The sequence below is a fragment of the Natrix helvetica genome (genome assembly GCF_964273705.1).
Source record: "Natrix helvetica genome assembly, chromosome: 4".
NCBI lineage: Eukaryota > Metazoa > Chordata > Lepidosauria > Squamata > Natricidae > Natrix > Natrix helvetica.
In genome coordinates this window covers 81,852,196-81,865,832 of record NC_138550.1, presented here as the reverse complement: position 1 = coordinate 81,865,832, position 13,637 = coordinate 81,852,196, and the positions used below count along the sequence as shown (strand labels likewise).

The 13,637-nt window shown below is 37.3% G+C and overlaps 1 protein-coding gene across 1 annotated transcript in view; it reads left to right on the top strand.

The window, feature by feature from the left end:
- DNAH5 (dynein axonemal heavy chain 5) overlaps window positions 1-13,637 on the top strand; it is a 142,226-nt gene that overhangs the window by 103,037 nt on the left and 25,552 nt on the right. Inside the window, exons 62-67 of the mRNA XM_081952749.1 lie at window positions 398-533; window positions 1,924-2,240; window positions 2,745-2,900; window positions 3,707-3,889; window positions 8,284-8,527; window positions 9,571-9,685. Of these exons, the coding sequence (XP_081808875.1) occupies window positions 398-533; window positions 1,924-2,240; window positions 2,745-2,900; window positions 3,707-3,889; window positions 8,284-8,527; window positions 9,571-9,685 (1,151 nt within the window). The remainder of the gene's footprint in view (window positions 1-397; window positions 534-1,923; window positions 2,241-2,744; window positions 2,901-3,706; window positions 3,890-8,283; window positions 8,528-9,570; window positions 9,686-13,637) is intronic.

Below are 13,637 nucleotides of genomic sequence, written 5' to 3'. Positions count from 1 at the left end.
TCAGAAAGGTCGGCGGTTCGAATACCTAGCACCATGTAACGGAGTGAGCTCCTGTTATTTGTCCCAGCTTCTGCCAACCTAGCAGTTCGGAAGCATGTAAAAATGCAAGTAGAAAAATAGGAACCACCTTTGGTGGGAAGGTAAAGGCATTCCGTGCGCCTTCGGCATTTGGTCATGCTGGACACATGACCACGGAGACATCTTCGGATAGCGCTGGCTCTTCGGCTTTGAAACGCAGATGAGCACTGCCCCCTAGAGTTGGGAACAACTAGCACATATGTGCTAGGGGAATCTTTACCTTATAATAGATAGGATTTGTATTTATCTTTTCAAGCATTGCTAGCAATAGTTTTTGGCTCAAGTTGCCATTACGTATGTGAATTTTTGTTTTGAACAGACATTGCTTGAAGATGCAGAACGCTGCAGGCATAAAATGCAAACTGCTTCCAGTCTTATTAGTGGGTTGGCTGGTGAAAAAGAGAGATGGACTGAACAAAGTAAAGAGTTTGCAGCCCAAACAGAAAGGCTTGTGGGTAAGCTGAAGGGCCCCTGTCCTTTCTACAAAGCTATAAGCTGCATTTAGTATTTTTCAGCAAGTATAGACTGCAAGCATGTAAATTGCGTTCCTGTTTATTTTCACTCTTTTGTGTTAAAAGCAGCAGGGAATCCTCTGTTATTTTGATAAATAATGACATTGTGTTGGTAGGAACTTTTGTATGCTAAAATTATGTCTTGAAGGGTGAGATTTACTCCAAGTTGTGGAATAACATGTCACTATCAATTTGCCAAGATTTTGATAATACAAGCAAGAAATAGACTAACAAAGTTAGCTTTCTAAATCTAAATCAAACATTTTTTTTAAAAAAAAGGGTTGTTTTTTTTAAGCAAATACTGGGTAGGCTCAGTGCTGACTTACAATGCTCTCACTTACAACACCCCCAAAAAGCTTTTATTTGTATAGGTTACATTTATTGATATTTACCATATTAAAAATTGAAATTGATGCATTCACTGCTGCTACTGCTTCTCACAATTTTTTTGATCCCATTTTAATGTATTATTTTTCAACGTTGGCTGGCGAATAATTTTGATTTTGCAGAACCCTGAGAGGGTGTAATTGATCAATGATCACCGATCAGTGCTAAGAATCACTGATGTACCAGAGGTGCTTTTTCAAAAGGCAATTGGACTTTGTTTTTCCTTGAAGACATTTCACTTCTCATCCAAGAAGCTTCTTTAGTCAGAACTGAAGAAGGTTCTTGGATGAGAAAAGAAACGTCTTCAAGGAAGGACAAAGAAACTCCAGTTGCGTTTTGAAAAAAGCATCTTTGGGACAGCTGTGACCTGGATGGCTGAGAATCTCCATAGACAATCAATGATGTAGGAAATCACAGATTCCAGAGGAAATGTGTTCAAGCCAGAGGCTAGTTTGCTCTTTTTTTCAACCCGAGTTTATTAATCCAGGAGAAGTTTGCCTATTTTCCTCCTTTCTGTACAAAAATGCCACAGCTTTTTCTTTCCTTTATAGTGCATACTAACCAAGTAATGGAATTGTTGGTTGCATGTGTGCTCTTTCTTGCATTAAATATGGTTATAACAAAACCAGCTAGTAGAAATTGGCCCTTCTTTGTCTTGGTGCAAGAAATCTCTGTGTGATTTAGCACATTAAGCTGAAAGTTGCTCACAGAGAGAAAGCATGTCATAATACTAGTCAGAATATCCATATCATATACACCTCTCTTCTACTTTCTCCTCTATATAAACAGTCATCAAATATTTAAAGAAGAAGAGTTTTCCCCAGCAGCCTGTTTCATAGTGAAACATGACCAAGACTTTTAAAGCTTAGTCTGAATGTTTGCTTTTATATTCACTGCAAATGGATTCAACCACCATCTAATGTGGTTTTTCTCTATATCAATTTAGGGGATGTACTTCTGGCCACAGCCTTTCTGTCCTATTCTGGTCCTTTCAATCAAGAGTTCCGTAATCTTTTGTTAACCAGCTGGCAAAAAGAAATGAACACTCGGAAAATCCCATTTGGAAACAATCTCAATCTCACAGAGATGCTGATTGATGCGCCAACCGTCAGTGAATGGAACCTTCAAGGGCTGCCAAATGATGATCTGTCCATTCAGAATGGCATCATTGTCACAAAGGCAGCTCGTTACCCTCTCCTGATTGATCCACAAACTCAGGGGAAGATTTGGATTAAGAACAAAGAAACTCGGAATGAGCTGCAGGTGAATTAAATTTGAGTGCATTATACTCACATTGGGAAGTAAACATGTTCAGGACGGCAGCAAAACAGTGGAAAGAGTACTTGAAAATATTCCAGAGCAATACACTGTAATGAACAACTTTACTTGCCAACATTAACTTTGGTTCATTTGGAAACTAGCAATATTGATTTTTTAGGCTGGGTTTTTTTGCATAGGAATTGCTGTTGTTTCTAACTTTTTAAAAAGCTCCATATTTTAAAACTTAATTGTATTACATTTCTGCTTTGAAATTGTTAAGAAAGAGTAAAAATGGGGAATATAAATTTCCTAAATACATCATAAATAAATAATGTTTTAATACAGTTATGATTAAATCCTGGGGATTAAAACTCACATTTAACCCTGGTTAGTTAATAAATAAAGGTTTTAGTTTAGCAGCTACTTCTTTTCAAGTGAAGTCCAATGTCATTCCCCTTCTTTTGATCCATGTTCACAATTTATGAACATTATGATTCCTTTTTTCAGATCACTTCTCTGAATCACAAATATTTTAGAAACCACTTGGAGGATAGTCTCTCTCTTGGAAGGCCATTGTTGATCGAAGATGTTGGTGAGGAGTTGGATCCGGCTTTGGACCACGTATTGGAAAAAAACTTCATCAAAACAGGTTCTACATATAAAGTGAGAAAAATAACATATTCCAACTTCAAAAAAAATAGTTCCATATATAATTTTAGTTTCTACATTTAAGTACAATTCTTTTCCTTGACTTTGGTGTCACCAATAAATCTTCAAGAAAATAGATTACAGCAGTGGTCTTTAATTTTTGCTCTATCTTGATAAATGATCTTACATTTATTTTGTGTGGTCCACTATACTTTTTATGGTTGCTACATAGTACAATGCTTGAAAATTTTTTTTGATGAAAACTTTTTATTCTGGAACTTTAGTGGGATATTTCTCTTCCTTCTCTTCTTTACTGGGATATTTAAAAGACAGTAGAACTACCTTGAGAGACATCTTAAATGCCTGCATCCTTTTCATTCTAGAAATAAGTATTTTCCTTTTATCTTTCTTCCATACTTGTTGAGTTCTACTTCATCAACTTATTTTTCAATTAATTTTTATGGTTACAAGTAAAGATTCCCAGAATGCAGCTTTAAGATGTAAGATTTAAGCTTTAATCTGTATGATTATTAAGAGTTTTTAAAGCATTAATCTATAAGCAGCAGAGAAAAAAAAATGAAGATTAGAAACAATCTTACCATTTATAAATCAGATAAAGATACGGAAAGTTATATAGAATACATTGGTTTTAGAAATGGCATTTATGTGTTTTATGCTAATGTGCAAGTTTACTTCCCTATTAATTATGTTAATTGTATATATACAAAAGTAAAAGAATACTTAATGAATATCTACCGGTTGATTGAAGGAATCCAATTCATCTTATATGCATCTATTTTGGAATTGTTTTTGTTAATTAGGTAAAAGTTGGGGATAAAGAAATGGATGTGATGAATGGCTTCAGACTTTATATCACCACCAAGCTTCCAAATCCAGCCTATACCCCTGAGATTAGTGCTCGTACCTCAATAATTGATTTTACTGTCACCATGAAAGGACTAGAAGATCAGCTTCTAGGGAGAGTCATTCTAACAGAAAAACAGGTATGTAGAAAGAAATTTGTGAGTAAATTTGTGACTGTTTATTGAAATATATTTTTATTCCAGGGATGGATAAAATAAGCAATTATGTGGAAAAATTATCTTATAAAGCCTTCTCTCTCTCTCTCTCTCTCTCTCTCTCTCTCTCTCTCTCTCTCTCTCTCACACACACACACACACACACACACACACACACACAAATTAAAACCGTTTTTCTATGAGGAAAAACAACTGACATTTTAAAGGTGTTTCTTACAACACCTCCAAATAGTTCTCTTAATTGATTTTGTGATTTGTACAAAATAGAACAGTGTACTACTTTTTTATTTTTCTGTTGATTGCTCAGAATTCCATTGGAACATGGGCAACCATATAAATCTGTTGAAAAAATAAAACATAACCAATAGGTGCTAAATAATAAACATGCTTTTATGTTTAGCTGACATATTTCTTGTTAAATAGAGATTCTAGGAAGGGATGACAGCTAATGTGTTCATAGTGGGCCCTGAGGAGAGTTTTAATTAATAAAAAGCTAATAAAAGCACACCTTCAGAACTGCTGTTTGCTTTTAGGGGAAAGCATCCATTCATTTAAAATAAATGGGCAAGCCCTGAGGAAAGATTTTTGTTACACTCATTGTAGACATAGAATAATTAACTTCTCTACTCTGCTCCTTAAGATCTTTCAAATTATTTTCTTTTTGTTTCATGATTGGTATTTATATTTGGCTTTAAAAAAAGTGTGTATAAGAAAAATTAGTATAGAAACAGAATCAAGTAAATAAAAGGAATTTACAAATATGAAGATCTGCCTAACTTGAAATTGCACCTTCAGCCTGCTGCTTAGTCTGGAGGAAAAACTAGGTTCTGTTGAAGAAAAAAAAATCTTAGAATTAGAAGATCATGATCTGAGGTTCAGATGACATGATTTTCATGGTAGATAATGTGAAGGCTAATGTAAATTTTAGGAATTATTATATTACAAGTGCCATATTGAGAATATGGAACACATATAAAGCCAGACTACTCAAAAATGCCTTTACAGTATGTTTCTCAGCACAGAAGCATTTTATAGGAAAGAAAAGCTAGATAAAGCAACATGGTTAACTTATACAGAGTTGTTAGAACAGGATCATTGAGAATGTAAGATGAAATCAAGAGCAATTGACTGCAGAGGAATTGAGTTTATAATACTTTTTATATGCACAGTTAAAAAAAAGATTAAAGATAGATAATAGGACATTTGAAATTGAAAAGCAGAAGATAGTATTTGAACTAAGTACAAATAATGAACATGTAATTGCTAAAAATAGATAAACTTTTATTAAAATTTGAAACCTAAGAAAAGCAAGTGAAATATGTGATAAATGGTCTAAGAACTTTGATAGATACTTTTCAACACTATACTGATAGATCAATGGGAAAAGATGTAGTTAAAAGCATTGCTATAACTTAAAAGATATATTTTATAAAATGATGTACCATTGGTATATGACTACTAAACAATTGTCTAGAATGTATAAAACTGCCTCAGATTGGGATTACATAAAGGGTCATTTTATCATGCTTGATGGAGTTGCAAAAAAAAAGGCCATATTTAATCACAGTTCTTTCTTATTTTCTTTATTTCTAATATTTTTGTTATCTTTAGCTGGTTGAAAAGTTCAATAAAATTATATTTTCAAAAAATCCATGATAAACCGAGGTTGTTTGCATCATCCTTACCATCTAAATTAAACCATCTAATTCATAAAAAGTTTATTATTCAGATTTGAGGAAAAAAACAGATCATACTTTTCTCATTTGTATTTGTGATTTGTGTTGAATTCTCACTAATCAGAAGGTCAGAGAAGAGAGGGTAGTATGTTGCCTTGAGCTTTGAATCTAGTAGATAACATGATATTTAGTTATTAGTGCAAATCAGACTATTATGTCTAATTGCATTTCTGCACCTGTTAGGGAACAAATTTGTCATGGTTTCAAATTGATATTTGAATTTGGCATTTAGAAGTCATGAGAAAAACCAGGATAATTTATGAGAATTTGAGGAAAGCTGGCTGGAGAACTTGATAATTTATTTCTCTGAAATGTTCCTAATTTTTTTTTTAAAAAAGCTTTTCTTTGAATTCCTATTTTGTAAAATGAAAAATAGTTTCTGCCAATGGCTTATTTTTTCCTAATGTAAATTGCAACTTTGAAGTTTTGCTTTAAAATGTGATTTTTTTTTTTAGCCAATGAGGATGAAGTTAAATTCTCCCTCGATGCTTGCTCAAAATTATCACATTTTCCCAAGCAAGTGATGTTTTTATTTGAAAAAAAAATGTGCAAGTTAAACATAACGTCTATTTATTGTCTTGTTTAGATTGGTTGTAAAGTTGACAGATTCTTTTTTCACGGAAATTTAAATAGCTTCAAATTGTGAAAGAACTTTGCAGTGAGTTAAAAGAAAATGACTACACATTCTAGATGATAATGTGTTTAGTTAATTATCAGGATGTCATTCCTGCCAGCAAAAGGCTAAATCCATTTTTCTAGTTTTTATTCTTCCTTTAGGTATCTCATTTAGTAAGGCATATTACATAGTGAGATAAGATGAGTATGGTGGTGTTCAGAATATAATAGTAAAATCATTGTGTCAGCGTTCCAAATATCATGCAGAATTAAATCAGAGTCCAAGGCAGAGCTATCCTTAAAGTTCCAATTTAATAAGACAGACATGTTGGCACATCTGTGGGAATCCCGAATCTGAAAACTTCCTGGGATTCCCACCCAGTTGTAAGTTCAATATCTTGCCCCCACACCCACACGTTCATCACATGGTCCAATCTTCCTCTGCCACGCTGGCATTTCCACCCATCTAGTTCCGGTCACGTACAGAGGTGCAGAGACAAAGAATGACCTTGGGCTTCTAGAAAGGAATGACAAAAACACATTCTACAATTCTACTCCTTACTATTCCCCCTCCCAATTACTACACTAATGAAACAGCATAGTAAAATAATAGAGAGTGTGGCAGGCCTGACACATTGTTCATGTTGTAGGTGAAATTAGCTTCTATTGTCCAGAGAGGAAAAACTTTTAGACATAAGATCACATAGTGAAACTTTGTAATTACATGTATTTATATCTGGAAAATGTCTTCTTCTCAACTATTTTCATTCCAGTTTGAAATAGAAACCAATTAAAACAAATAGAATATTTTCTCATTGCTTTCTGGATTTTTTATTCATGTGCTTCAAAACTAATGCTCAAATTTTCTATAATTGCTTTTCCAAAGAAAATCTCATGTTTCTCCTAAATTACTTTCATAATCTCCAATTACATTTTTTTTACAGACTGCCATAGGTCACTCTTTTTACAGGGAAGAAATTTTAGCTCATATTTAAGTTATATTCTGCACAATAAAAGAGCTTTAGAATTAGATATAAACTAATGTTACTTTTGATAGCAGAACCTGGGTTAAATTAACTATTTCTATCCAGGCTATACTACCTACAGTATTTATAGACCTAAATACAGCATAATATAAGTTGTTAAAACCCTATCTTAGCAATATTTGCTACCTTTTAAAACATTCACAATCCCTGCCTGAAACTCTCACCTCATTCTTCCTAATGATAGCACTAGTGTTGTGCATGCCATCTGGGGAGACACTACATATGAAACATTAAGCATGAACAATGTTGAATTATTCATCTTTAAATCCGCTTAATGTAGTAATCAATGTTATATCCTGTGATCTACAGTATATGCTGAATGAAAAATTCATGTGGTAGTGGGTTCCATGGGATACTTACAGGCCCCATGCTGAGTATGCTTCCAATGCATCAAATAATTCCAAGCATCTTTCTACCCACCCTATTTTTGGCTCCTAGCTCTTTCATCAAAGTTGTAGTGGTGACAGGCTGGGTGCTGCAGTCTGAATAGGAAGAATCTAACCGTGCTCACTTGGATAATCTTAATGTGGTTGGGTGCAGTTCAGAATATGATTTCCTCCCTCCCCTGCTCTGTGTAGTCCTCTAGATCAGGGGTCACCAAACTTTCGAACCTCAGAGACCACTAAATTTATAATTTTAAATCCCATGGACCACTAATATAAGTTTTTTAAAAAGATAAATAGTATTTAATGCAATATAAAAAATTCAAATAATTTTTCTGCAGAAAATTTTCTCCATGGACCACTGGCTAGTGACCACTGCCCTAGATCAGGGTATGCAATCAAGGGCAGAGAACATCATAGGAAATTGACAAACGATAATGAATGAATGTCTCTTGGTAATAATACTTTGGCTACCAATTTGGCAATGCATTGGTACTATACTATAAATGCATGTATTAATTGGCTTGCTTTCAACGATACATTACACTGACGTATGACTTTATGAAATGCTTTAAAAGGAGTTGGAGAAAGAGCGAACTGATCTTATAGAAGATGTGACAGCTAACAAAAGGAAGATGAAAGAACTGGAAGATAACTTGCTGTATCGATTGACAAGCACACAAGGCTCTCTGGTGGAAGATGAGAGTCTCATCATTGTACTTAGTAACACAAAAAGAACAGCAGAAGAGGTGACCCAGAAACTCCAAACATCAGTTGAGACTGAAGTACAGATTAACTCAGCTCGGGAGGAATACAGGCCAGGTGAGATTATTCTCCCCCTCCTGAACTAAAGATCAAAATTGTAGTTATGGCTTGGACTTTAATATATTAAAATCAAAATTAGCCAGGCCCCAGGCCTATATTGAGGAAGATGTGAGAGTTTTATATGAGAGGTTGTGAGAAGTTAATGACAATTTCCTTGGAACTTTCCTTATCCACAGAAATTAAGTGACAAGGAGAATTGAGGGTCTTAGAACTGCAATATTCATCCATTGTCACTAGCAGACTAAAGATAGGTAATCCTCGACTTACAGCCTTTCATTTAATGACTGTTGAAGTTACAAAGGCACTGAAAAAATGACTTATGACCATTGCATCATCCCCATGATGACATGATCAAGATTCAGGTGCTTGGCAACTGACATGTATTTATGACAGTTCACTTTCTCAGGATCATGTGATTATCATTTGTAACCTTCTCAGCTGGCGTTTGACAAGCAAAGTCAATGATGGAAGGCAGATTCAACAACTGCAGTGCTTAATTTAACAACTGTGGCAAGAAAGGTTGTAAAATGAGGCAAAACTCACTTAACTATCTTGCTTAGATTGAGGGTCTTAGAACTGCAATATTCATCCATTGTCACTAGCAGACTAAAGATAGGTAATCCTCGACTTACAGCCTTTCAGTTCTTTCCAAAACAGAAATTTTGGATAGAATTGTGGTCGAGAACTACCTGTGCAGGGGAATAAATCTCTAACATCTAAAATTTTCCAAAAAAAGAGAGTCCTATTGTAAGTGAAGAATGCCTCTTATTGAGTGGTAAATAATAACAGTGAAAGAGATGTCATTTGGAACTGATATTGCAGTTTTTTGAATATGCAGATAAATACAGTACAGTGATGTAGTAAACACAAGGGGGTGAGGGGAAAGATATCTGTTTTTCTTAATTAAATAGAAAATGGTTCCAGGTTTAGCTATTTTTTATCAGACATTAATTGTCATTATGAGGTTTTATAATTACAGATGTAATAGTTGCTATGGTTTTTACATTTCTGTTGATCCAATCCAATCTTGTTTTGTTCAGTTGCTACCAGAGGCAGCATTCTCTATTTTCTGATAACGGAGATGAGTATGGTAAATGTCATGTATCAAACTTCACTTCGGCAGTTTTTGGGCCTGTTTGATCTTTCGCTTGCAAGGTAACTTTGATTATCTCACATTTTTCACATTCTGGATTAACAAAAATTGGCACAGCTTTCAGACAGCTGAAACGGTGCGATATAGCCGTCCTTGTTTAGAATCTGCAAACCCATATCATTAATCTCATAGTTTGAGAAGAAGTTCTGCAGTACTTAAGGCATAAAAAATGTTTGACCATAAATGACAGTGGGAAAGGAAGAATGTGCACAAAATGTGATCCAGAATACCTCTTACTTTATTTCTTGGCTCTACAAACTTGGTCTACTACACAGCAATTTTCCCTAAATATGTACAGTATCTTTTTCCATTTTAATTTTTGCCATCGGTTCATTTCTTTATGATTTAATATTCATAAATGCCTCAATTTTTCTAAACATTGTAGAGTCCTTTGCAGCTTTCCAGTGTAATAATCTTTGCTTTGAATGAAACTGAAAGGAAGGATATTAGAGGATATTGGAGAAGAAAAGAAACATTGAAGCAGCAATTCCTTTCCTGCCCACTGGGTGGGATCATGCATGTCTCAGGTCTAACTTTTTGTTTCTGCTCTCTTAAAGTTCTTCTTCTCTGTCACACATAGCACCATTTCAGTCTTTCTTTCTTAGAGCCAAGGAACATAGCCTTACAGTAGCCTTAAGTCATCTGGCTGATGGAAAAAGAAAGAATATCCTGCCCTGGAGAATATGAGAAGAAAAATGTAGCAGATAGTGTAGCTTTTTCTTTAGTGATTTCTAATGAGATCTCATTTTAAGTATATTTCTGATTATCGTTCTTAAGCCTCTCCAAGGACTTTATTCTCAGAGACGAGGAGGCTTAATAAATAAAACTCCTACGCAGAATTGAAATATTCTCTTTTGTTATGTGTTGACATAGGAAGCACTGATCTGCGTTCAAAAACTTCAGCTTGCATTCTCTAAAAGGGCCTGAGAAAGAGAGAATAATTCAGAGGAAGCAGAATATATAATAAGTACCCTAGAGGGATTGGACATTAAAAGAGTTTGGAAAGCATCAAGTCAGAAATAATTTCCCGGGAGAAAGAGCAAATTCTTCCTGTATGCAAAAGTGGGCAGAAGTAACTGCTTTTGCCTTTGCAATGAAATGTCTAAATGCTGAGCATATTGTTTCCTTCACTTCGAAGCATATATATATATAATAAAGCTGAAGGAGATGTGTCAGTCTAATGCATAGCTTATAGTCTAATGAATCAAAAGTATAGTTTTGCTCCATACTTTGGACTACAATTCTCATAAATTCCCATCCAGCATGGGCTTGGAACATAGAGATTAGGTCTGTCTGTGGTATATTGGAGAACTGTGCTTCACATAACATTTCCAGTAACTCACAAGCAAGTAAGTGAAAGAGTGAAAGACAGGAATTACTAACAAGCCGATCTCTATGCAAATACCTCTTTTAGTGTTAGCTTGATCTTATTTATTTGTGAAAATTTTATGTGGCCGCGCAACTTAAGCAACTGAAACTATAAGTTTCAATTATTGAATTACCAATTAATTATCTTCCTATCCTAGCTTTCGCCTGTGGAGAAAGAGATTTAATTTACATAACATGTTAAGCTGAACATGTAATGCTTTGTGAGACTTTCCTAGTTGTGCTAATGCTTGCAAACAGAACTCCTCTGCAATTCACTTTAAGAGTTTTTTTGATGCATTTGGGGCTCCAAGAGTAAGATCAAATTTCCTGACAGTGAGAACAGTTAATCAGTGGAACAACTTGCCTCCAGAAGTTGTGGGTGCTTCAACACTGGAGGTTTTAAAGAAGAGATTGGACAACCATACGTCTGAAATGGTATAGGGCTGTGATGGCGAACCTATGGCATTTGTTAGGGAATGCCAGGTGTTGCCCTGTCAGCTCCCAGCTGACTTTGGACTGTTTTTCAGCTGTTTTTTGCCCTCCAGAGGCTTCCCTGAAGCCTCCAGAGAGCGAAAAACCATCAAATGCGCAAACTGGAAGTTCAGGAATGGACTTCCGGTTTGCGCGTTGGGCCGGTTTTTGTGCTCTGAAGGCTTTAGGGAAGCCTCCTGAAGGCTCTGGAGGGCAAAAAAATGCTATTATGGGCAAATCAGAAGTCACTTCTGGGTTGCCTGTAGGGCTGTTTTTCGCCCTCCAGAGGTTTCAGGAGGCTTCCCTGAAGCCTCCGGAGCGCGAAAAACGGCTGCTTGGATAAACCAGAAGTCACATCCGGGTTGTCCATAGGGCTGTTTTTTGCCCTCCGGAGGTTTCAGGGAAGCGGGGGGGGGAGTGCACACATGCACGCTGGAGTCATGCACATAGCCTTAAAGGTGTGGCACGTCCGCGCACGACCCTCCTGTGCTCCCCCCCGCTTTTGGCACATGATCCCAAAATGTTTAGCCATCACTGGTATAAGGTTTCCTGCTTGAACAGGGGGTTGGGACTAGAAGATCTCCTAAGTCCCTTCCAACTCTGTTATTCTGTTATTAAGTCCACTCAATGACACAAGTCCACCCAATGACACAAGATGACATTGTTTCAGGTAAGGGATCCTAAGTGTGCCCATTGTACTACAGCATGTGAGTTGGTAGATAGCACTAGAGATAGGCAATCCCGCAAAGAACCCCGTTTTATGCCATCTAGAACAGCAGTTCTCAACCTGTGTGTCACGACCCCTTTGAGGGTCGAACAACCCTTTCACAGGGATCGCCTAAGACCTCCAGGGCCTAGAGTCAATAACTGGAGAGGGGAATTAATTCACCTTATGTTAGCCAATGGAAGCATTCTCCAACCTCGGTGTGGAAAGGCAGGCATTTTGCAGCGACAGCCTCCACACCGTAAACTCTTGGTTTCTGGTCCTTTCTGGGAAGTGTGGTCTTAAGGCGCTCCTTTTGCCTGCCAAGTTGCCACTGGCTCCGGGATTAGTCGGTCATGTGTCGCCTGCTCAGCTCTGCAGCGGCGGCCCTCGGGTGTAGTAGACATTTGGCGGCAAAAGGTACGAAGAAGCAGGTCCGCTTTGCCCGGTTGGAAGAAGAGGAGGAAGTGCGAGAAGAAGCGGGAGCCCTCGGGGATGCTGCTGGGGAGGATGCAGCCACCAGAGAGTCGTCGCCTGGAAGCTCAGCGCTGCTCGCCCTTCAGCTGGTTGTAAAGGTGGGCGATTGCAGCAGGTGAAGAAGCCAGCCAGGTGGCAGCCTTGGCGCAGGAAAGCTGGTGGTGGCAGTGGCGGCTTCCCAGTGGGCACTGAAGTGGTGCATTTTGGCTGCTCTTTGCGCCACTTTCCTGGGCCTGGTAAGGAGGTGGGAAAGCCAGATGTGCGAATGAGCCAGGCAACGTGTTGAGTGACATCCGGTTTTGCTCTCCGACGACCCTGCAGGTGCCTTGTCCTTGTGGCCCAGCCCGCAGCTTCCTGGGAGCAGCGGAGGAAGTCTAGGGTTAGGCGCTGCTCTCTGGCGCCCTTGAAAGTGCAACAGTCGGCAGACCCGATTGAGCTGCCCACTGGTGAGAGATCCGTTGGGGATCTCTCTGACATCCTTAAGAAGCAAACGTTGCCCTGTTGGAATAGGGACAAATGGAGACCCTTCGCCTCTTGGCCTGTTTTTGTTCAAGCCTAACATACAGGTAGTCCTTGACTTACCAGCCCACACTTAAGCCCAACATTTATGTTGCTAAGTGAGAAGTTTGTTGTGGGTTTTGCCCCGTTTTACCATTTTTCTTGCCACATCTGTCAAGTGAATCACTGTAAGTTAAGTGTTGTTAAGTGAATCAGGCTTAACAATTCATAACAGTAGCAAAATTGTAGTTATGAAGTAGCAACGAAAATAATTTTATGGTTGGGGGTCACCTCATATAAAAGGTCGCGGCATTGGGAAGGTTGAGAACCACTGATCTAGAACCTTGAATTGTAATCAGAAACTTTTTGGAGCCAGAGTAGCTCAGGAAATAATTATGTTCATGAAAATACCAAAGTATATCCCCCAACTAACTTAT